The 24,738-nt window shown below is 38.1% G+C and overlaps 1 protein-coding gene across 5 annotated transcripts in view; it reads left to right on the top strand.

Moving 5' to 3' along the window:
* Positions 1 to 23,230, top strand: part of HEATR3 (HEAT repeat containing 3) — a 23,876-nt gene extending 646 nt beyond the window's left edge. For 2 of the 5 annotated variants that reach the window (XM_010585021.1, XM_010585024.1), the window contains exons 2-15: positions 1,221 to 1,393; positions 2,199 to 2,286; positions 3,242 to 3,354; positions 5,166 to 5,275; positions 6,036 to 6,176; positions 6,934 to 7,217; positions 7,899 to 7,989; positions 11,062 to 11,219; positions 12,257 to 12,339; positions 12,601 to 12,737; positions 15,175 to 15,263; positions 16,081 to 16,224; positions 16,327 to 16,545; positions 17,437 to 18,114. In XM_010585021.1, the coding sequence (XP_010583323.1) occupies positions 1,221 to 1,393; positions 2,199 to 2,286; positions 3,242 to 3,354; positions 5,166 to 5,275; positions 6,036 to 6,176; positions 6,934 to 7,217; positions 7,899 to 7,989; positions 11,062 to 11,219; positions 12,257 to 12,339; positions 12,601 to 12,737; positions 15,175 to 15,263; positions 16,081 to 16,224; positions 16,327 to 16,545; positions 17,437 to 17,556 (1,950 nt within the window). In that variant the 3' untranslated portion in view covers positions 17,557 to 18,114. Of the gene's footprint in view, positions 1 to 1,220; positions 1,394 to 2,198; positions 2,287 to 2,739; positions 2,826 to 3,241; positions 3,355 to 5,165; positions 5,276 to 6,035; positions 6,177 to 6,933; positions 7,218 to 7,898; positions 7,990 to 11,061; positions 11,220 to 12,256; positions 12,340 to 12,600; positions 12,738 to 15,174; positions 15,264 to 16,080; positions 16,225 to 16,326; positions 16,546 to 17,436; positions 18,335 to 23,147 lie in introns of those variants that run through there. The other 3 variants (XM_010585022.1, XM_010585023.1, XM_010585025.1) reach the window with 3 other exon arrangements.
* Positions 23,231 to 24,738: the final 1,508 nt, after the last annotated feature.

The raw sequence follows: 24,738 nt of genomic DNA, 5'->3' as shown, positions 1-24,738 counted from the left end.
TACCGGCGGGGCGAGGGGCAGGGCAGGGGACCCCGTCCGGGCTCTCGTTCTCGCCTTCCTGAGGGAGCGGTTCACAGGGGCTGGGGCGGGGCGGGAGGCTGCTCGGTGCTCCTCGTCCCGGGAGAGGCTTTGGAGGAGTTCTTGCAGTGCTCGGCTTCTGTCTACCCCACCGGAGAGTTTTCCTACGGGTAGCCAGAGCGATGAGTCCAAGATCCACACGTAAGAAATAACCGACAGAAAAAGCTGAAGAGGACTGGGTTTGGCCGCCTGTTGGCCGCATTCCAGGTTTTGGTTCAAGTACTACAGATGAAAACTAGTTTAAACCTCCTCCTGCGCATGTGACTTTAGAATCGGAACTAGAAATCTCTTTTCCTCTAAGTAAATAAATCGCCTTTGTTCACTTCACCTAACTGAACTCATTGAACAACTCGCTGCTTGATTATTCCTCTGGACTAACCTATTTAGTCTTTTAAAGAGAGTAAAATAAAAATATATGTAAATGCCCAGGTGAGGATGAACCGAGAGACCTCTGTCAGTTTCAGCAAGGCAGGATCTGATGTACCACTCTTCTCCACTCTGCTCTTCAGCAGATGTTTATCTTTTCTGTTAGGTTTTCAACAAACTCCATGACCTTCCAGGATAGGCTCTTCTGCTGTTTTATTATTTTTATGGCTTGCAATTCTTACATCTCACCTAAACCTCTATTACAGTACAAGTCAGTGTTGTCTTGTGGACATAGAGAGCACTTTCTCCTTATCTTTAAGCAGATGGTTTTAGTGTAAAGGCTGTTGTGTTTTTTCATGTTTTTTGATTCTTTAGTTTTTCTTTATGGTGGCATATGTTATGGCTGTTCTACTTCCTTGATGGTATTTTTTCCCCCCCTACTTTTGTCCTTTTTTTTTTTTCTAAAACATGGTTATCAAAAGTAAATATGAGGTCTCACCAGCGCCAGCTACTGTCAGATCTGTGTCTGAACTGTGGCTCTTTTGTTAAACACCTAGAATAGTATTTATCTAGTCATGTAGTTAACACACATAACCCAGGCAAAGATTTGTAAACTTCCATGGAAGTTAAAAGCTCTGGATTCCTTTCAGGAGTAGTAAAACAGGAGCTACAGTGCTGGGCCTGCAGATCAAAAGGCAGATCAGTCTTTTCACTCAATGAAAACTTCCAGCTACCTTTTCCCTTGCCCCTAATCTGCCCTGTTTGTGTCTCCCCAGCTGCAGCATCCAAGTGCTGAAGTGAGAGAGTATGCCTGTGCCAGTATTTCCAAGCTGTTGCAGCAGAAGCATGTAATCCCAGCCTTTCTGCAGAGAGATGTTGTCCGATGTTTAGGACCGTTGTTGATGGATCACAGTTTAGCTGTTCGTGAGACAGCTGCAGGTGCTCTCCGGTAAGCAACTTTTAATATTCAGTTAGAATGAGGTACTCCTGGCATGGTAGAGAAAAGAATGGGGTTTTGCTGTTAAAAGCCATGAACTTGAATGCCAGCCTCTCTGTCTTTAACTCTGTTTTGAGCAAGTATGCCTATGTCAGTCAAAGTCCCCGAGGGAGGGGCTTTTCTTGCTCCAATAGGCTGTCATGAGACTTTAATGTCAGCAGCAGGGTTTAAGTTAGTTACTACCGTTTTATCTACTCCCAATGGAATGCACTGCTTTCCATCCTTATGTTATGCAAAGAAATCAACAGTAGTATGAAGAAATATAGAGAACTTGAATCCTGTTAGTATGGCATTTTGTATCTTGATTATACTGTAGGAACAGTGGATTATTTAGGGAATGCACATAGCTGGCTTTTTGAGAAACTTGTAAATATTGAACAGCATCAGTTTGAGTTGGTATTCTGCAGTCAGACCTACAGCTTGCTTTATTTGTACAAAATTGTAATGCTGATACTTGTTAACATCCATGTTTTACCTTACACTGAGTAAAACCTGACAGAAGTCATGTTCTAGTACAGATAAGCTTTCTAGTTATACTAGATAAGTAAGTGAATTTTATTTTTTTTTCCTAACACCGAAGTTGTTCTTTTGCGTTAGGATGGTAGAAGACTAAAGTTACTGATTAAGCAGATTGATTTTAAAGCAAAAAGTACCATAACCTTTAAAGAAGAATACTGAATGCATGTTTTTTTGAAACATTCCTGGAAAGTATTGTATTTGATCTAAAGCTTTTTTTTTTTTTTTTTTTTTTTTTTAGAAATCTGAGTGCTTGTGGGGGATTTGAAGTCTGTGATGACATGGTGACAAAAGACATCATGACACCCCTTGTTGCACTTCTGAAAGAGGTGTGTTTATTTTTATTCTGCTTTTAAAAGTGATCTAGCCATTGAATTATCCCATTTTCAAAAATAGTTCATTTTTTTAGCCGTTATCAAGATAAGATATTTGAAAGATGTTTTAAAAGAGTGTTTCAGTAGGTTTAATAGTACAGAAATTATTCTGGAGATTTCAAACCACTTGCTTCTGCCTCCTGACCTGCTAACTTGGGTCTGTGGTGAGGTTTGCTGCCTAGGATGATTTTTGCATAAATGGTTTGGAGATTTTGGGTCTGGAACATCAGTCAAGACAAGTCTATTCTGTCAGTCAAGATCCAGATCCAACATTTATGTTGCAACATTATTCTAGTGAGGTTTTTTTGGTAAACAGTTTTGTCTAAATGAAAGGTTGGATTTACAGTTGGGTAGTTACTGCTATTGTAGAATAATCTGTACTGAATACTTATTCTTTGTTTGGTCCAGGTGTTGCAGTGCAGTTTGGAAATTGCATTGAATTCTGTCACCTGCTGTCTTTGTATGAGCAGCCTTGAGCAATACCATCATTTTCTGTATGTTTCTTCCCCATTTTAAAATATGGGTAATAGCATTATTGTAAAGCGCAGCAAGATATTAGCTGAATTAATCTTTGTGATTAGAAAGAACTGTTGAAAGTTGCATACAGACTATTAGCAAGGAACAGCATTTCAGATTCTAAAAATGGCTAAGTATTTCTTTATTAAAAAAATGCTTCTGGAGACTTGAATGCAAAGCAAGTACCCTAAGAGTCTTTCTACAAGAGAAAAAAAAATATCAATGGTTCAATTCCATTGTGGCCCAGTTTTCACAGAGAGTAGGAAACTAGTCAGGTTTTCTGGTAATAAACACTTCATGAGAGATCTCTTCACTCTGCTGCTAATGTTTTAAGTTTTTGCTTTTCTTCTTGGCTTGTTTGTTTCCCAACCCTGGTTCTCTTGTTTGGTTGTAGTGTAGTACTGGACTAGATGCTAACCAGCTCTCTCCAAAGAAATGCAGAGACATGAACAAAAATTATATTGAAGACATAGCTAATGAGGCTATTAATTTGCTGTGGAATGTATGGTAAGTGCTGTATAAACACTGGCCTTTTAGAAGAGCTAAATTAAATTGTTCCTGAAAAAGAGCATGGTAATTGAGGCAGAAAATAAATTACTGTCCTTGCATGGGAAGATGTATTCAGTTGCTGATTCTGATTTCTGATTGTGTTGCTCCTACATGTGCCTTGCTCAATAAATGGCAAGCCCTTATCTGGTCTGAAATACAAGTTTATCTTCTATCATAAATTACTTTTCTAAGTGAAGGATTCTAAAAGTGCACAAAGTTGGTCATAAGTTTTAGGAGAGTGACAATTTTTTTGTATTGGTGATTCGCCCTGAGTTCTGATATTGTTATCTGAACATGTTCTGTCATAGTCTCCTGTATAGTTTGGGTTGTGGAGTCTTGCATGCAGTTCCTGTAGATCCTTATTGTGATACGGGAGATGGAGAAAATTAAATTCTGATCAGTGGACTGCAGTGCTCTGGGAATATGAGGAGTTTTTGTACTACTTCCTCCCTCTGCAGGTCATCCCAAAAGTTAATATTAAATGTTCAGACAAACTATCCCTTAGCGACTGAGGCACCGATAAAAATCTACTTAATGGTGTAAGAAAAACTACTAATTGAGCAGTTCACATTCTACATTGGAAACACCAGGTGAAGGAAGAGAAATGGCAACGCTATTAATACAGAAATAGCTATAAACATTAAAGTGATAAAACCCGTCTTGAAAGTTCTCCTTGAATTTTGTATTGTTTCTCTTCATTTTGTAAGAGCTCCATAATGTCATTATACATTTGGTCCAACAGGATTTTGTTTTGCACTGTACAGTATTGCAATGGAGCTGCCTCTATGTGTGTCTGTATAGTATGGCAGCTGGCTTGAGGCTTTATTTGTAAATTGGGGTGTTTTTTTTTAGGGATTGGAATCTAGAACAGTACAGAAACTGCTTGCTCAGCACCTTACACAGAATACAGGACCCTTTGTAACTCTGACTTGACAATCTTTTGTGTTCATTTTTTTTATTGCTTTTGTAGACATAAGTGCTTTGGAACAGGAACTGTAATCATTAAGTGTGCTATAAATTACTTCTGTATTTTGAACTTTGTGGCAATGACTGTAAACTCCTGACTTCATTGCTAAGTTTGGTACTGATAAAATTGAGGCTGGCATTGATGCTGAGACATAGTATTTTCAAAAGTAAAATTTTAAAGACCCTTGTAGCTAGTTAAGTCTCGTGGTTTTATAGTTTGAATTTGTCCTGTATCAATATATTAGTTTAAGAGTGGCAAGAGCTGTGAAAACATAAAGAAGGACAAATCCCACTGTTAAATAAAGTAAATGTCACATTTAGCATTGATTTAGCATGCATTTCTGAATGTTAAGAGCGGTCATTTTCTGGAGTAAGTGAATATTGATGTGAGAGGTAACAGCCCACTCTGTTGTCAGTGGGTTTGTGGATGAAGTCTTCCATGGCTGCAGAAAGCCCTGGGCTGGCTTGTAGCCTGCAGCTATAAGCTGCCTTTCATGCTCTGGCTGGCTCTGTCTGCATGAAACTGTACTTAGGCTCCCAAATAAACTCCTGAATACTTTGTGTGAGGAAGAAGCTGGCAGAAGCCAGCTTTCCTCAAAGGTGTCCAGGGTATTGCAGCTTCTCTTTCTCCATTTATATAGAGTTGATCATAACCTCGATAGCAAAGGATAGCTCCTTGACTACTGTGTAATTCTTAGGCAGGTTTTTAAAATGTGAGTAATAGTGAATACATGTTACTTAAAATGTTACAGTAATTTTTTCTGGGAAAAGTGTTCTATTAATTTTTTTGTGTTGTGCATTAGTGAATGCAACAATACTGCGGTATACATATTCAATAAAGAAGGATGTTTGGAGGCTGTGTTACATTACATGAAGAAATTTTCCACAAATGTGGATCTGGCTATTTCAGTAGGTAAGTAGTAAAAAGAGAAGATAAGGATTTAAAGATACTTTTTTTTTCTTTACCATATGAATGTAACACTGATATCATATCCATTGCATAATGCACCTGCCTTAGCATTACTTAAACTTTACACTGAATGTAAGACTTTGAATTCCTTTCTGAACAGCACATCATTCAGAAGTTGACATCCATTGTGCTTGTTTTCAGTCCAAAGGAGAATGGCTTATTGGTGGTTACATGGGAGGAAGAGTTTTGTGGAAAGCAAGCTCTAGACGGAGGCTGAGCTTCATTTTTTTTTTTTTTCTGGTTTTGGTAATGAAGGGTTTAATTTGTAGAGCAGAGGACATAGTCCATCTAAAATAACCCCAAACAACTCCTATCACTTAAAATGTGGTTTTATTAGTAGTATTGTTATTATAGTCTTGTAATGGTATTACAGGTGCATGTGCTTACAAGGTTTTTTGGCATTGTCCCTAGTCAGTGTACAATGGAGAAACTGAATTTTGAGTAGCTGAAATTAATACAGCTAGTCCCATGTCTGATGTGGTACTGTCCTCACCTGTTTTATGTACAGATTTGCCATAGAAAGTCTTTTAATCTAAAACACAGCTTGTGAAGGACAGTGTCACACCGTTACAACGTGATGCTGCATGAAATGTTTTCTCCCTGTGTTTCATTACTCCAGCTTTCAGGAAAATTATGCTTTCTCATTAGAAGAGTGAAAGCTACTATTGGGTTTGTTAATTATCTTTGTTGTTGTTTGCTGCAGCAAACTGCTTGCAGGCAGTGACGGAAGATAATCCAGATCTTCTTTCTTCATTTAATGCTTCTGCACAGCAAGTATTGGAAACCGTGATGTTGTGTCCAGAGAGCACAATGAAGCATATCCTTCTGAGAACGCTGATAGCAGGTACGATGCTTGAGGGTGTTCATTGCTGTGTGATGGAGAGCACGGCAGGTAAAGGAGGGTGGGAAAGATAGAAGGCTTAGTCTTCTCTGCTATAGTCTGGACATCTGATCGTCAAAGCCTGTATAGATGGTTCCTGAGGTTACTTCTGCCTTTTGGGATTATGTTTTGGTGTGACCAGATATTTGCAACTAATTTTAAAACTGTCTTAAGTGCTTGATTCTGAATTCAGTACCTGCTTAGTGTGATAACCCGTTTTAACTGTTCATTTGGTTTTCAACAGTGAAATGAGTCAATAGTAGTACAGGAATCATTTTGATCTCGATAGGAGTAGATTTTTACCTCAGGTTCTCTACCTTGCATTCTTCTTTCTACCTCAAATGCTCAACCATGGTGATTTTTGATACCAGAGTGTAATAAATTAATTTTGAGAGTCCTTAGAAAATGGTTATCTTGTGTGGGTTTGTTTATTGCAGGTAAAAAGTGTCACCAAGGTCACTCCACATAAATATGCTGCTTATGCTTCCAAGCTGAAATTTACTTGAGATGTGGGCATAACATAGTTATTACAGATGAGTATATGAAATGCTAAACAGAAAAAAATACAGAAAAAAGAGAAAAGACTTGACCATTCATACTGAAATTTAAGTACTGAGTATTTTAAGTAGTGGAGGCTGTGTCCTTACAAAATATATGGCTATTATAGAGCTGAGAATTGAGTATTTTAATAATTTTTATATTTCAACTATCTCATGTTTAGGCACTATCTGGAATATCAAGGATACCATTCCACCAGGCAGTCTGGGAAGCATGGTTAATGCAATCCTGAAGATTTTTTCAGAATCGTTAGCAATAGATGCTGGCGAAATGATTATTAGTATGAATGAAGCTGAAAAAAAGAGGTTAAAACTTCCTGCAGAGGCAGAAACAGAGGAAAACATGAGTGATGTTATAGATAACTGTGTTTTGAGTGAAGATGATGACATGGAAGAAATACCAAAAGGAAAAGTCAGGAGGGAAAATGACATTTCAGATCTACTTCCGGTAAGCATGGCTGGCTGGCTCTCGGACAGCTTAGTGCATTTGCCTGAGCATCTGACTGGTCTTGACTCAGCATTAGCCAGAGTAAACTACCTGCAAGTGTTACTAATCCTAACTCACAAATAGCTGACTATTTTAGCTAAAACTTCAAAGATGAGCATGGAGAATTCCAGCACAACTTGTTCCAGCGTGCTCAAGTTGCACAGCACGCAAGGAAAGCACATTTCCATTTTTTTCCTCTAGTGGAAGGTATAGGTTTATCTGACACTTCTACCTGTAGCTACTGTGGGAAGTTCTGATTTCCGCATAAGGCGAGTGAGATTTTTAATGGTTGTAACCAGTTGTGAGTGGAGATGGCTCAGAGATTAAGAAATGCATTCGCTATTGCATACATGGAAAGAATAACAGAAATGCATGTTTCTGTTAGGACTTTAGCTAACTTTAGGTAGTCTTTTCCGTTACAACTTTATTGCAGGTGGGATTTCTTGAAGGTAGAATTTGTTTTGAAACATCCAACCGAAAGATGAGAGATAATGCCTTTTTTGGTGTTTTTTTTAAAGTTTTGGTGTAGGATGAGAAGAGGAAATGGCTGGATTGGATTTTTAACTGACAGCTTGGGTACTTTAATTTGCACTGAAATGTTGCTTTACAAAATTAAATTCGGTTCATGTTTTTATTTTTTAGTCTGATAAGTGGGAACTGAAAGAAGTGACAGCTTTACTGATGGCTCAGCAGACTGCTCTGGAAATCATTGTTAATATGTGCTGCAGTGAAGGTTTGTAGGAATATCTTTCATTGCAAGTGCTGTGGTGCATTTTGTTTCTGGAATAGGTCATGTTTAGTTTGCTGTTTAGTGATCTTAGCTTTTAAGGGTGAATGCGTATAGACTTACTGTCCCTGATACCCTCAGCTGAGGGGCAGATTGGATTGTAATTTCTATTACTAATTTAAGTGGATTTTTTCTCATTTAAGTAATTTCTGTTGCTTATGGATTTTTTTGCATGATGCTACATGTGCCAACATTTAAGAACAAACACAAAAGCACTTGTGCCGAAGAGATGCTTCCTAAAAAATATTACAGCAAATTCTTTGTGGAGTTAGAGCGTGGTCTTGAGTGGTCGTCGGATACAATATGGGTGTGAATCTTATTGCAGGATGGGGGCATCAATTTTTTTTAATCAGATAAATCTTGTAGTTTTGATTTAGTTTTTATACTACAAGTGTTGCAAAAGAAGGAGAGACAGCTTTTGCATGCAACTCTAGCAACAGTGCAGATTTTAGGCTGTTCAGAGTTCTGCCGTTATGAGCTTTTTTTGGAGGAGAAAGAAAGCCTGTTATTCTGGGGGGAGTAGGAAATAGATACTCTGTATCTTCTATGAACTCTGATCCTCAGTTTTGATAGCTTTTTCCCTAATCTTCAGGAAAGCAAATCAGTGATTTTCAAATTATGTTTAAAAAAAACCAAAGAACAACCAAACAAAACTAACTCCCCCCAAACCCCTACAAAACCTGAAAACTTTAATTGGTACTGCAGTTTGTAAGCCTGATGCAAAAGTAATTGTGTGGGCGATAACTTTCTGAGTAAATCTTTCAGGTTCTAATAAAATCCACAGTAATACCCAGATATTCCCAATGGTGATTTTTTTTTCTCTTACAGTGCAAGGAAATTCTGCACCTAGTATATGAAGCTCCTTTCATAACTGCGTTTCTCATCTAATGAGCTGTAATTCATAAGCTCTCCCCTTTCATTGGAAAATCTCTTGTGGATAGGCTGCATATTCTGCCATTCACTCAGTGTAATGTAAGGTTGATTGTGTTGTATTTCACTACAGTACTTTGCCCATTCATGGGCAGACAGAAACATAGTCTGTAGAAATTAAGAGGAATCCAGAGGCAGTTGTTCATTTAATTTTCAAGTTATTTGAGGACTAAAATAGCTTTAGCCATTATGCTGAGTTCATAGAAACACTCAGCTTGCCACAGAACTGAGGGAAATAACCAGGGTGGCAAGAGACGTGTTTTACTGAACGATGGCCAGCGTTTGGAAGAAGCAGAGTGCTCTCCCCTTAATGGGGACGTGGGGGTGAAGTCAAGAGACTTCAGCATTGCTGTACAGTCTGTAGTTCGTAGGTTACCAGCACTAGTTAAGACAGGATTGCCATTGAAAATGCTTCTGTATTTCCAAGAACGTTATAAGAAACCTGATCTTAGTTACGGGCTAACGTTCTAAAGCCCAGTTCCTGCTCTGTCCTGGTCACTGACTGTGAACATATGATGACTCATCTTTGTTGTTCCTGAATTGCATGGTCAGCTCATACAGTTATCATTTAGTTTTCAAAGGAGATTTTTGTTTGCTTTGTAAAGATGCAGGTGGAATTTTATTTTTTTAGAAGACGGAAGAGACTGACTGAAAGCGGGATGTCTGCTTTGTTTTCATGCTTGTTGCTACTGTGGGTTGGTAAAGCATGAAAGACAACTGTTTTTCTCACGCAAAGGCTATTAATACCAGCATATTATGGCTGTAGAATTAACTGGATATTACCATAAGCAAAAGAAGATGCCCATGTGATCAAATCGCCACAGCCTGATGAGTTACTTTGCATCAGATAAACATTAGTCATCACCTTCAAATAAATTCTTAAGCTGCTGCACGGTGCAGGTGAAATGCGTTCAGTTAGACCCTTACTGCTGTATTTTAAGTTAATGAATTTACCTTTTGCCACAGAAAAGTGCATGGCCGTTACCATACTTACTACGGTACCTAGATCTCGTGTGAATCTGTGTTGTGAGACAAAATTACTTGGGGGTGAATGGGATATTTTTTTTCACAGTAGTTAAATATCCAGACCTATGTACACAGGCAGAGCTTTCACCTGTCAGTGAGGAGGATCAGTCCAACCTATAGACTTAGGACTTGTGTAAACACCAGTGTCACACCAGTTAAAATGTAACCAGGTTTAAAACAACTTTAGATAAATCAGTGTTAAACCCTGTGGACATAGATATATCAGTTTAAATATAAATGGTGGGCTGACTTTCTGCTTGTCAGGCTGAGTCTGCCTTTAGTCATGGACAGATTATTCATTTTACAGTAGCTGTGCCCATTGGTAATAGGACCTGAACCCCTCTCACCATGTCTGCCCTTACAGGTCTGCTAGTAGAGTAAATCATGTAAGTATAAACCTAGTTCAGGTTTATAACTATAAACCTAGTTTAATTTACTTAAAATATGTTGCCTGAAATGGCTAACAGAGATGATCTGGCTTGCTTTGCCTTGTTTTGCTGTTGTTGTTTCTTTTCAACTGGCCTTGCTGTGGAGAGAGTAGCATCTTCATCCAGTCCAGTTACTGCCCAGTCAAGAGGACATGTCTGTGGCTTTGGTATTGCCAGAGAAAACAGTTGCCTTAAACTGATTGCAGTTAGCAAACAAATTAAGTTACACTGGTGTATTTGCATGCTTGAATCTACTTCAAAAAGTAAAGTTGTACAATCCAAGTTAAAATCTTCAGAAATGCTTTATAAAATGTTTCTTCCACACCTTTTTTGATATCTTTAAGTGAAGCATAGTTAATATCAGAGAATGAAGTACCCATGTATGAAGAACCTCTTTCATAAGAATGCTTGTTGCCTGAGTGAATATTAAATACATAATTTTAAAAAATAAAACAGTTTAAACAGAAGTAGTATAATATTTAGAACTGTGGCTTAATGGCACTTGCTTTTTGTGGACTTCATTAGAGCCCAAGAGCTTAAAGACTCCTAAACCAAGAGGTGGAGGCAAGTATAATTGAGAAGTAGGATACCTATTGCATATGAGTGCTGTTACAAGTCTGTCTTCTGTTTTCAGATCCCTCTGATGATGAATGGGAAGAACTCTCCAGCAGTGATGAAAGTGACTTGTTTATGGAAAACTCATACAATGAGGGGAGTGGGCTGCTCATGTCACCCTTGTGCCTCTCTGATGAGGTTAACTCAGCATTTCTGAACAACCTAATTCCAAAGAAGGTATTGTCTTTTCTTTTATTTCCAAGACATGGTACAGTCTTTCTCTTGTGCCTGATTTGTATCCCAGGTTAGGCAAACAAATTATCCCAGTCCATCTGGAGAAAAGGAATATTTTTTAAAAATCAGTTTAGCTTTGCTTTTTTTGGCTTAGAGGTGGAGCATCATCACATGAACTGTCGTGACTTATAATTTCTTCATGTAAGTGGGAATGGAAGGTTCACGTGTGTCAGAAATCATGTTTTGCTTTTTTCTTTTTTAATTTGGCTTTTCCAAAATACAAAGGTTATTATTCCTTGATTCGGACATGAAAAAGATTACCTGCAAGAAGAAAGGAAACTTCGAGTAGAAGCATGAATGCCAGATTTCCATATTAGCTAAGTGAGGTGGAAGTAACATATGTGAAGGGCACCAGTCAGTACTGGAAAAGTACAAGTTCCTCTTTCTCTCTCTGTTTTATACACAGTGTCTGAAGTATAATATTTGACACTGACAAGAATTCAGATGTTCTTGTTTCAGAGCTGTTTTGCTCGTTCTTATTTGGGATTGTAAAGATGAAGTTTGTCATTTGAATCAGTTACTATGCTAGTTCAGCAGCATTGTGGAATTGTGACCCAAGACATCAAGGTACAAGATGAAAACATTCAAGGCTTTTTGTACTTAATACCAAGCAGTCTAAGTTTCATGGCAAGGTCTTTTACACTTGCACCTATCTGTGAAAATTCTGTAGCGGAAACTGTAAGAAGAAAGATTTAAATAAAAAAGAATAGTGGAGACATAGAAAATCACCTTTTGTTCAGTAGAGTTGGATACTTAAAGTATGCTATGTTAAACCCAGTGTGTAATTGCACCATTTGAGTGATTGAGGAAGATTCTGGCATTTTTGGCAGGTGAGACACTTGCTACCTGGAAAGCTTTGAAATATGTAGTTTGAAGTATCTGTTTGACATTAAGCTAAAATGTCAGTCTTCCTTCCAAACACACTAAAAAAAAAAAAAAAAAAAGCTTTATTGCTAAACCTTTCTTTTTCCCCTCCCCAGATTCTTGAAAAAACTGGTTTTCCGAACAGTGTTGCTCTAGACATCTGTATGCACAAGCCGTCTTGGAAACCATTAATTAAAAAGTAGGAATTTCATTGTCTCTCTTACTATTTTTCATGTATATTCAGTTGTTTTGGAAATCTTAGAAGGATTGCCCATCTTCGGGTTACTTTTAAGATCTGGACAACGGCAGATATGATACATGATTTTGAATAAAGAGATACCAGTGTTTCTGTAAACTGCATACTGGATCACAGCCTTATTTAATTCAAGATTCTTCTTTGTATTTTGACATCTCTTTTCAAAGAGATCTACTAAGTGCATTTTTTGTTTGTTTGTTTCAGACTGAATGCAGTGCAGTGTAGAGCTTTAACATGTCTTCATAGCATTTTGTTAGTGTCAGATGTGGATTGTCTTGGAGGAGCTTCAGCACTTCAGTCCCTTGCACAGCATCTCTCACAGCTAGTCTTTTCTAAAACAGGTAAGATGTTAAGTAAACGGGGCTTGCTGACCCCCTTTGATCATATAGATATAAGGTAGCCATGTACATTGTTATGTTTTAATGTCATTGTATTACTAACTTTATCCCTTTGGCCTTTCAAAATAAGGAAACTGAATGTCAGAAATGTGCTGACAAAACAGTGTATCCTGATAAGATGTGTTTATCCAAATTGCATCTTGAGCAAGTATGCTCCTAATGCAAGAATATGCTTTACATCTGTGTGTGCACACAGAAAGTCACCAAGTTAGTGGATGAATCCTGCCTTGCTGTGAGACCAACTGTTTGCTTGATCATATTTGTGAGAATATCAGTTCTTGATCAATCAGACAAGCCATGAAGAAGATGGAAGATTTTCTTTTTAAATGTTCTAACTAGCCTAAACAGACGTGAAAAAAAGGGTATCTAGCACAGTCTTTCACATAATTTTTTTCTAGGAATCTTAGGAAATTGTGGCAAAAGTGGTTGTTGCAAAAATCTCCAGAATGTACATGCTTATTACAGTAGGAAAGAGAGCAGCCCCCTTGTCTCCAGGGCATGCTTTATGCATATGATTGCATAGCTTTACTGAAAACATATTCGTAATAAGAAAATATAAAAAGTTGTTATGACTAAATATTAAAGCTGCTCAACTTTCTGTTATGGTGGTGGTTCGATTTCAATGCAGAAGGCAATAAATACCATTTTTCTAAAAATACTATTTTAGAATATCAGATATATCCTGGTAAACGCTAGAATTTATCCACTGTAGTTCCTCCAAGGCATATTATTTCACAGAGATATTGTTATGGTTTCCCCATACATCTGCTAGTAGCAGTATTATTAGATGGTCTAGTGTAGATATGCAGCAGTTAGCATTTCCAGCTACCTCCTGTAATCTTATACATCAGATGAGCATCATTCCAAAAATACTGTTGGACCATTTATGCTATGATCTCTCTGTTACTGACACTAGAGAAGCTGAACTGAGATTAAAAAAAGGGCAAAAAAACCCACCTAGTTCCAAGCTGATGGTCTGGTTCCTTGACAGGCTGCTTCATTCAGACTATTCTGATAATCTGTTTTTGTTTTAAGGTCAGTGATGATGGCTTTTCAAAAAATAAGAGATATTCTTAGAGACTGGGAAAGCCTGCCAATTCTCAAAATTGTCAGAAAACATTTTTCCTAAGACAGATCTGTTGAAGTCTAGCATATGCATGGCTTTGTCATTTCTTGTCTCTTAGAAGCTTGAGAAGCTGTTTTCTTTCCTTCCTTCAAGTGTCTTCATTTGTAGCCACAAATGTGGTGTACGTAGTTCTTATTTGCTGTAGTGTATAGTATGACACTACATTAATGCTTGAAAATGCATTTGCCTGCAAAACACTTCTTTTCTCAGTGTCATTAAAAGCATATGATCAGTCTATGGGAACATTATTACTGAGTGTAGTACTTGAAAAACTAAAAGGCAGGAAATGAAAATAAATATGAAGACATAAAACATTTGTCTTGTGTTGGAAGAGCAGGACTTCCAAGATTTCAGGGGCTACATGTTATGCTTCGCAATAGTCAGAAAGTTCTTAGATGAAACTGGAGAAGGGGCTGCCTGAAGACAGAGGATGTTAATAAGTTAGTTTAATGGCCCAGGTCCATTTTTGTTAACATAATATTTTTTTATGTAATGGCAACTGACAGATAGAATTGATAACATACCAACATGTGGTTAGAAGGAATTCTCTAAACAGGGTGAAAAAGAGGTGTAAAGATCTAGTTGCTTACGTGGGAGAGGAGGAGATACGCATGAAATAATCAAGAGGTTCTGTATCTAGAGTGGTCCAGAAAATAAGAACATATTAAAGGAAAATAATAAGCTTCAACAAATGCAGAACATGCATTGAAGATGATGGCTGGTATTGATGAATTTGTAGTTAAACAAGAATAATGCAGTGTTTGAGTCATACATTCCTGAAAGATTATTAAACCACTGGAAAAACATGTTCTTTATATGAATTAGAAAGAGTCTGCTGTTCTGGGTGTCTAAAAAGCCTGCTTAGAAGACAGAAGAAAGGAGTTAAAGTATGCAGTCAGCTTCTGTAGTTTTCTCAGTTCCTGTATTATGGCCTCCATGTGATACCAGTTATCAAGCTTCTTTTCTGACAGCTGTGGTTTGTACCATATGTTAGGTCACACAAGTGTCTTAACTAGGGATGTGCCTAAAAATGAGGACCAACTGTGGTCTAACCTCCAGATGCAATTAATACCGAATTCAAAGAAATCGCTATGGTTACAACCTACAAAGACCAGCCTCTGAAAATCTAGCTCTTCCAGTTTGTGGTAGTACCTGGAGGAACAATTAAAGGGATTAAGGAATTTGTATTTCTTTGGTTCTTGTATCCTTCATCTTACTGTTTAACTTTTGGCTCTGGGTTCAATTCTTTGACAGAACTCCCTGCAGACACAGAATTCCTGGAAGCCATAACCAGTGCTTTAAGGGCTCTTCTACAAACAATGGCATCAAAGAACATTTCCCAGGTAAAAGCTTTCAAACTCAAATGCTCTGGTAGGTTCAAAATGATGTGAGATTGTACTGGAAAGTTTTTGAAACAAAACCGTTTAAATGAAGTGCTAAATTTCAGCAACTGTGAACACTGAAAAAACAGATTTAGTAGCATTCACTCTCTGTATTTTTCATGGACCTTACAGGAATATGTTTTTATGTATCTCCTCCTTAACATGTAAACAGATGAAAGGTATTTCAAAACCAAAATAGCAATAAGCCACAGGTAGTATCTTTAGGAGATGGATATAGTGACAAGAATTTAGTAAATTAGCACCTAGAAATGTGGATTCTTTTATTTCCTGATGTCATCTAGTTGAAGCTGATTGTCCTAGAATCTTGGTTGGACATGAATTAGTGAGCTAAATATAGGAATGAAGCATAATAGTTTGTTATACAAGATGTAATACTAGGTGGCCCGCTGGTCCTTTCTGGCTTTAAATTGAAAAATTAGCTTCTATACTGTAAGTTGTAATGAGTTGGAAATAGCTATTGAGCTAGGTAAATTTCTGAAAACCCCTTTGGGCTCAGAACTTTTTCCTTCAGCTTCATGACAGCCTTGGTTATGTTCTGGAAGAAACACTGTAACAAGTTGGAAGGGAGAGTTTAATTAATGTTTCTTGCTAATTAAATTTTCAGAATTCATGTAGTTTTCATAATACAGGACTCTGTTTCTCTGTTATAAATTTGCCTGTGTTCTGTAAAAGCGAATGATCTAAATGTCATATTTGAAAATTTCCATGAAAATGTAAATATGTCTATCTTTTTTTTCTTTCCCCCCTTGCTAAACAGTGTATGAGTCCTGAGCAGCTATTGGCTTTGTGTGAAGCTGGTATTCACAGCAGCAATGCCAGTGTTAGAGTGAATGTAGTGAGCATCCTTGGAATTTCTGGGAGTGTCCTAGCAAAAGGCCAAGATACAGCTGAAACACTAAAGGTGAAAAACCAAACTTTGCATTGCAAGCCTACGACAGTCTTGATACTTCTTTCAATTTTCTTAAGCGTTGCTGGAAAAATCATTTTTTCTCTCTTATTTCAGATGATTGGAAAATTTCTTCTTGAGGTTGCTATGAAGGAACCTTCTCTTGTGGTAGCAGGGGAAGCCTTGGATGCACTTTTTGATGTATTTGCAGATGGTAAAGAAGCAGAAAAGGCAGCGGTACAGATCAAGTTGCTTCCAGCACTGAAAGAATTTCAGCCAGTGTTCAAAATGAGGGTAGGCATCAAATGCAGCCGGCTCAGGGTCTCAACACGCCATGTGGGTTAAAGCTTTGAGATTTGGGCTGCTAGAAGAGATAATTAAGCAGGAATATATGGCTTTAAATGATGACCCAAGAAAGAAAACAAATAACTGAATTGCTGATATTCTGCTTTAGAGGAAAGCAAATACACTTACCTTGAGGTTCATGGAACCATCAAGGTAACAGCGCAGCATCTGCATTGCAACATCTCCATTACACCATCAGCATTATTGATGTCCGAATCACTGTATTGCTCTGATAGCCTTGTTAAAAAAAAAAATCCTGTAGATGTCTCTGGAGGAGAACAGCTAAATTGGTGGGAGAGAAGTTACATTGACATCTTTTGTTTTCAACATGCTGTAGTTGCAGGTGGACATTTTTGTTCTGTTGTTGGTTAATTAAAATAGATCATGTATTCTGTACTTTTAAGAATCACAAGGCCAAAGTTCTGAACTGTAATTTTAGGTACATCCTTGTCTTAAATACAGAATGACCTTTAATATGTTGTTTCATTAGTCAGATGAAGCCTGAGGAGTGACTTTCATAGTCTTGAAGCCAAGCACTACACACACAAAAAAATAAATACCTGATAATGCCACAATTGTTTGGTTAGTTAGATGTGCAAGGTCTTACACTTATTTTCTGTAGCTTTTTATATGAATGTTTCAGATGTATGAATGAAATAGCGTGCCAGTAGCAGTCTAGTTTTAGGCAGAGATGTATTATAGTAATTTGACTTGCAGACATAACTGCTAGCTGTGCATGTGCACACATGAACAGGTTGGAGTTCTCGAAAGGCATGGGTAGTATGTCTTGACAGAAGACCTATATAGACTTGCTATAAACTTTAGGTCATGTAATAGGAGAAAATTCTCCATGAGTAAAGTAATTATTTTTTGGTTTTACAGATGCGAAAAGAAGGCAAAGGACAATATAGTACAGATCAACTGTGTGTTCTTGACAATGTGAAGATGAATTTGAGAAGATTCATTGCATATCAGGAGACACTAGGGAAAACCCCAACTTGAAACATCGAGGAACTTTAAACTAAGGTTTCCCTTATTGAATAATGTTTTCCAAAAATATAACCATTTTGAACTTCTAAAATTTATTGAGCAGAGCAGTTTTGCTTTCATGTTAATACTGCATTTTTTTTACATTCAGTATTTTTATATTTCTGGGTTGATGCAATATGAAAGTCACATCAGCATAGAAAAATATAGCATACTTCGAGATTAAGTGTTAGCAGTGATAAGAATGTGCTTTTGCAGTCCTGAGGTCTGTACATAGCACCACTGCCATTGTTTAGAAATCCTCACATATCTTGGTGGAAAACTATAATTGCATGAAAAAGTAATTTAGAGGATATTCTTGGTTATGTGCCAGATCAAGAAAAAATTTTTAAAAGCTCAAGATATTTTTCAGGGAATTGAGCAGTGGCAGAATGCTCATATTTGCTATTTGCTCTTACCTGTTTCTAGAATTGCACAAGCACTTACGGCAAACTTCCCAAGAGAAGTGCGTGACAAATGTGTGGATTACTGTCAGCACTTGGATCTGTTACTTCATGAGGTTTATTGAAAACTGTTTCAGATTCATTTATGATAAATTCAGTATGATAGGTTTTTGCTGTGGAAATAAGTGTAAGAAGATCCTACACTTACATGCAGCTCCCTGGTTTTACTTTATTTTGGTTGGTATTTCTGAAAATCAAGTCTCCTGATTTACTTTCTTCCTTGTAATTCTACATCTGGATGAATTTGAATTCAGGGAAGTAGTAAACCTAATATTTTTTTTTTATACTGAGATATTATCTAAGTAACTTTATAATTGCTTAAAATATCTTTTTCAAATATTTCTGGTAGAGATTTTTTTAAGCTGTAAAATACATAAACTATTTTCAAAAAATTTCACTGATTCATGAAGATTGTATATGAAGTTCTATATATCAAAAGCTTCAGTTTTGTTTCTGTGAATGAGATCCTCTCATATGTGGTTTTTTTTTTTTTAAGGAAAAAACCCACAATGAAACACAAAAGCATCTTGTTATGCTGATTTTTGAAATGGGAGTTTTTCTCCCCTTCTTCTCTTAACTTGCTGCCTTAGCACAGGCATCTAGTTTTTGGCAAAATTTTGCCCATGGTGTTAGGCATGGAACTACCAAGACCAAATTTGCTCTGTTTGTTAGATTTCAGTCTCTTAGATTGGAAAGCAGGCTCAGGAACTGACTGGCTAACTTGTAAATTACTTGACTTTGTGAAATCCTGACATATGGTACTTTGTCAAATGCAAGAGAAAGGGAAGAATTAGTTTAAGCAGCTATACTGCCTGGACGTCTTGTTAGTGCTATTATTTTACAGGAGTTGGATAAAATGTGTGATGTGATGTGATGCAATGTCTGCTAATCGAGTGAGTGAGTGAGAGTGTGGGACTGGGAGGGCTCCAGGGCCATTGAGCCTGGCCTGGAGAAGTCCTGAGGAGCACAGAGCGGTTGAAAGGTTATCCTGGGATTTGGCAGGGGCAGGCAGCAAAGAGGGCTGGAGTGTAATAGCTGAGGAAGGAGTAGCTAGGTGGGTTATGGCACAGTGCGTGGATTTTAATCCTCATGTTAGTTATATTTGCTGTACACTGATGGTAGTATAATATTAGCCTGATAAAAGGTATTAATACTTGTTTGGAGCACTTAAAAGGATTTTCACGCAGAAAGTTCTGTGCTCACTTTCTGGGTGCTACATTGAAATGCAGGATGATCTAGGTTGGAAAGGATCTCTGGAGGTCTCCTAGTGCAATCCCCTGCTCAAAGCAGGACTTAATTTGCAGTCAGATAGGTTGTGCTAGGCCTTGAACATCTCCAGGGATGGAAATCCCACAATTCCTGACTGCCCTCGCTGTGAATGCTTTTTGTTTTTTCCCTTTTTCCCCTTGTAACTAGTAGGATTTCCCCATGCTGCAAAAAGTGCCTGTTTTCCTTTGACTGCACACCACCAAGAAGAGTCTGGCTCCACCTCCTTTATAACCCCCATTTGGTAGTTGAAAACAACTATATTCCCCTCTTCTCCAGGCTGAATAAACCTAGCTCCCTCAGCCCTTCCTTGTACATCACGTGCTTTAGCTCTCTAACCATCTTGGTGGCCTTCTGCTTGACCTGCCCTATGGCGTCTTGTACTGGGGGCCCAAAACTGGATGCAGCACTCCAGCATGTGGTCTCATCAGTGCCGAGTAGAGGGACGTAATCAATTTTCTTGACCTGCTGGCCATGCCCCTGCCAATGCAGCCTGTTATTTGTTAGCTGTCATCACTGCAAAGGTGCACTGCTGCACTTCAACTTACTGTCCACCGGCACCCATAGTCCTTCTCTCCAAGGCTGCTCTTTGGTCATTCAGTCAAGAGCTTGCTCTGTTTCATGGGATTACTCTGTCCCAAGTGTAGCACTTTGCATTTTACATTGAGTGTAGCAGTCAGAATCTGGTTCCTGGGGACTGTTAGAACAATGAAGTATGTTATTTTTTGTTTAGGGTTTTATTTTTTTAGGTTACTAATGAAAAGAAGTGTTTCATCTTCAAATATGAATCTGAAAGTTGCAGATAAATATATGGAAGATAGGGCATCCACTAGAAAACCTGGTTTTATTAATATGATCTACCAGACCCTGTTTTTTTCCTTCAAGTGAAAAGACAGACTGTCAATTAGATCTTAAACTACTCCAGCAGTAGGAACGCATGGATTATTTTTTTTGCTATGCACTAATCAGTTGAATGTCTTTTAAAAAAAATTAAAAAATTGTGTGATAAGATAGGTGCATAGTATGAACCATATTGCTTGCAGAAGTATATGATTTTTAGTGCTTAAAGTGCTCGTTTTTATCTTCTGGTACACATGCAATTTCTAGCTAATAGCTGGAAGAGAAATGAGGATGTGCGAAGGCATTTTGGTTTCTTGTGAGTTTGTAGTAAAACCCTAACATGCAAAAACTAAAATAATCCCTTCACCTTTGTTTCATCTGAGGAGACCAGAGCATTTTAGTGGGCCTGTTTGGCTGAGGGCATGAAACACTGACAGGCTGGCAGCTCTGTCTCCAGCTCATCAGGTATGTTTCGGTTGATAGAGAGGTAAGCTGTAGTTCTTGGGAGGTGTTTTTGGTGTTTTGTTAACCTCCTTGCTAATATTAATCCCACTTTTATATGTGATTTCCTAATATCCCATGTTGTTATGATCTTTGCCAAAGTCTATTGCCCTTACCAGTGGCCCACAGCAAAATGGAGCCCTCATCTTCCTTTAGGGTTTCTATGATATTATAGTTATCTAATAATAATCAGCCAACTGCATGTTTTGGTGTCCATACTTTTATTTCTCTGAATGAGAAAATCTTACTCTATCACATGCCTAGCTACCAGTTTAGTGTAACTTGCTTTTGGTGTCTAATGGAGGGCTTGTGACTGAATGAGAGGTAATAATTTTGTACATTAATTTAGAGAGCATGTTCTGCTTGTAAGGGACAAGATAGAAGATAATAGGAAAAGCATCGAAGACTTTTGAAGACTTTTGTCCATGGAAGACAAGGGAAGTTATCAGTGATTTAAAGAAGTGTCAGATTGGGGCCTAAAACCAGAGGAGATCTGTAAGTACAGAAGAGCTAAGCTGTAAGATTGGGGCTATAAAAGTTGTTCTGACACAGTTAAGGAAGATAAAGGCACCAGAAGAAGAGATGATGTGGTGCAAATTAAATGTTTTGGGGGCTCTTTTGGCACTGGTTTGTTTAAATAGGTTTAGGGTAAGCTTGAGATGAAGACAAGATCCTTGACAGCCTACAAAGGCAAAGCCAGATCTTGAAGATACTTTGGCAGAAATTGGACTGATCTAGACAGTATGCAGCGTAAGTAAATAGATGATAGATGTAAGCAATCTTCATCAGTTCATTTAATCACACAGATAAGCCTGGTATCAAAACAGGTATCCGAAACTAAATTTGTTTGCTTATCCTGGTCTCTAAGGCATCATCTGTCTATGCTTCAATTAAAAACAGAGGTCCTTTGAAAGTATGGATTGCTGCTTTATTTATCTCACTGTCTGACACCTAGCACAACAGAATCTAGCTCTGAGTTGAGATTTTATACCAAAGTAGGTGCTGAATTTAAGTTGGGTCTATGGTATTAAGTAAAGAATGTAAAGGGCTGTGGGCTCCGCGCCCTGTTCAGAAGCAGCAGGACCAGTGGCATTGGCTGCTGCTTTGGCCTCTCTGCAGCCTGTGAAATGTTGAATCCCCAACTGTGTAGGTAAGGAGTTATCACTGGTATGTGGTTTTATGTTTGCTGTCAATAGAAAGAAACAAGTGGCAAGATTTAAATAAGCATTTTTTGTGAAGTACTTTTTATACATTGTGCTTTGACATTCAGAAAATGGCTGTAAACCCCATTATAGTCAATAGTTTAACTATTTGGGGTTTGTGGTGTGTGTTGAAGGTATTTTTTTCACAGTATGTTTTTTTTTTTTTTAAAAGATTGTCGCCTTAGAGGAAAAAGAATAACTTTAACCAGTACTACTTGGCTTGGTTTTATGTTTGTATTTGGAGAGAACATACCAAAAACAAAAAAAAAAATCAGAGCATGGTAAAATTACAGAACGTGAACTGTGTCGAAGAACAAATTAATTTAAAATCTGTTTGTAGTTTAAGTATATAAATGAAATGCATATCTTGTGGACTATTAACATAAAACAAGCAACCAAAAATGCGTATAAACTCAAGTTCTGTTTCCTTAGTAATTTTCAGTAAAACCGTTCCCAGAGGATTGGATAGAAACGTCTAGCCTTACATTTACTGTTGCAAATTCAAATTCAGGCAATGGTACTGGTAATTGAAAATAACATAATTGTTCTTTTCTGGCACAGATGAATTTAGCAAACAATCTAAATGTATTTTGCGGTGGACATACTGTTAAGATATATAACATTAAGATAACTGGCAAAAACCTGAAAACTCTTGACAGTCACAGCAAATTAAGGAACTTGAAGTTTTTCCACAAGGGCTGAAACGTGGTGAGCCTTTGTGTTTGAAGAAGCTTTTCCTTGAGTGGTGGGCTTTTTTGGTCTAATTTCCAAATAAATTCAAACCATTAATTTTTGTACCTTCCAGGAAAACCAGCATGTATTTAAAGCAATTCACTCTAATTTCATTTTGTTTCTGTATTATTTTCAGAAGTTCCCTTTTTCTGAGAGAGGCATTTTGTCAGATGTAATTCAGTGACCACATAAAAAGATTGTTTGAGACTTGCACACAGTCCACCCCCCCCCCCCCAAATCTGGGTGTCAGGAACTCCTTGCATTACTGTTATATTAAGAGCTTAAATCAAACTGCTTGTGAACTGAAATAAGATACCATTGTGATAATCTGTATGCTGTTAGAACGATTGTGGCTGCTACGTGTTCTCAAAACAATGGAGGGTCCCGATGCAGCCCTGGGGTTGCAAGGTGCTCACATAAATACCTATACCACTTTTAAAGATGCATTGGGATTTCCGTATACCTTCTCCTGGTTTTGTGTTCCTTTTTTGACAAAAATCCCAGCAAGGATTCTTTGTTTTCTTTCTCCTCTGACATGTGAAATTTTTTTTGAACTTTTAAGGAAAATTGCATTGGCCTCTTCCCTCTTCCCCGCCCCTTGATGGAGAGTGAAAGGCACTTCCAGAATTTAACTGAAGAATGGCTGATTCAGCTAGAAAATGCATGATGTTTCTAAGTAACCTTTTCTGTGAAGTTCTCTTTTTAGTAAGTAAAAGAGTTAAAGTTCAAAGTCATAATTAAAAAAATAATTTTTGACCATATTCAAGTGGGGGTTTTCTTGTTGGTTTTGGGGTTTTTTTGTTTGCTTGTTTGGTTTGTTGGTTGGTTTTGGGTTTTTTGTTTGTTTTTTGTTTAAATACCTGGTAGGTATACTCCCTCATCTAAAACCTTTGTGGTACTACACCACCTGTGTTGTGTCCTGGCTTTATTTGCTTGGGAGTAAGGTTGCTACTGAGGAATCCTGTAAATTAATAAATATCAGTCCTACAACAAAGCTTGTTTACATTTACGTGCTATGAGTGTGGAACAAATCATTGTTTTTTCCAGAATTAGCTTTTTAAAAAAAACACCACAGGTATTTTTTCTGTTACTGTTATCTCCTTAAGGATACAAAAAAAAAGAAGCAAAAAAGTTCATGAATTGAAACCTTTTTATTTGCATCTTTGATGTAAGAAGTCTGTCAGGCTAGTCACTTTCTAGTTACCTTTTTCTGGTATGTTTGTAATTCTCAGAATAACTGAGGAATGTGGGGTTTGGAAAATAGGATTATTCAGGGTCGTTTTTCTCCAATTCCAAGCTGTGCTTAAGTCCCACCACTTTCCACTTGACTTTCGATGGTAGTTTTAGGTACAGATCCTAATTCTCAAAGCCATTAAGTCTGTCAACTCAAGCCCCACATTTCACCCTACAGCTCCTTGCTGTAGTAGGGTTTCTCTTGGACCATGCAGATCAGACACCCTGTGACAGAACATAGGAGGTCTGAGGACAAAATGTCCTGCTCTGGGATGGTGGCGCGAAGCCAGAACTTCAGTCTTTGTCTGTCATCAGGAAGTGGTGCTAAGACTTCTTTTTTGCCAACTGCCCACCTCATGGAATACTTGGAATTGAAATGCAGCTTTTTAATTCCAAAACCTCCGCCTCCATCTTCCTAAAGAGAAATCCTCTCCCATACAATTCTGAAAGTATGGGAAGCACCAGGCCCTCCATGCAGCATGCTGGAAACTTTCTAGCTGATACTATATTAAAGATGTTTTAAGGCTGTAGGATGAAAACGCTAAAAATAAAGCTGAGCCTGGCCAGAACTTGTACTGCTAAATGTTGCTGTTTGCTGTGTTGTGTGTGTAATGTGTTTTTCCACCTGCAGAAGCGTTGGCTATACAAGTATGGCACCTAGGCTCTCTTATCTTCTTCTCTGGAGCGGAAGGGAAGGCAGGAAGACCCAGGAGTGTCCGTAACCATCCCCCAAACAGTTTTAGGGGAGTGCAGTGGCAGCTGACGGTGTACGAGAAGGGTAATGCGGCCGCAGAGCGCTGGTACTGGTACGCCCGACGCCCTCGCCTAATTAACGCGCACGGGCACTCGCCTTACGCGTTGATGGAAGCGGCAGAACCCGCGGCCGCCCGGGCGCCCTCCCCGCCGCCCCAGCCCGGGCC

This window comes from Haliaeetus leucocephalus, unplaced genomic scaffold, assembly GCF_000737465.1.
Source record: "Haliaeetus leucocephalus isolate CR32 unplaced genomic scaffold, Haliaeetus_leucocephalus-4.0 Scaffold92, whole genome shotgun sequence".
In the NCBI taxonomy this organism is placed as follows: domain Eukaryota; kingdom Metazoa; phylum Chordata; class Aves; order Accipitriformes; family Accipitridae; genus Haliaeetus; species Haliaeetus leucocephalus.
This window is presented reverse-complemented; position numbering and strand designations above follow the sequence as displayed.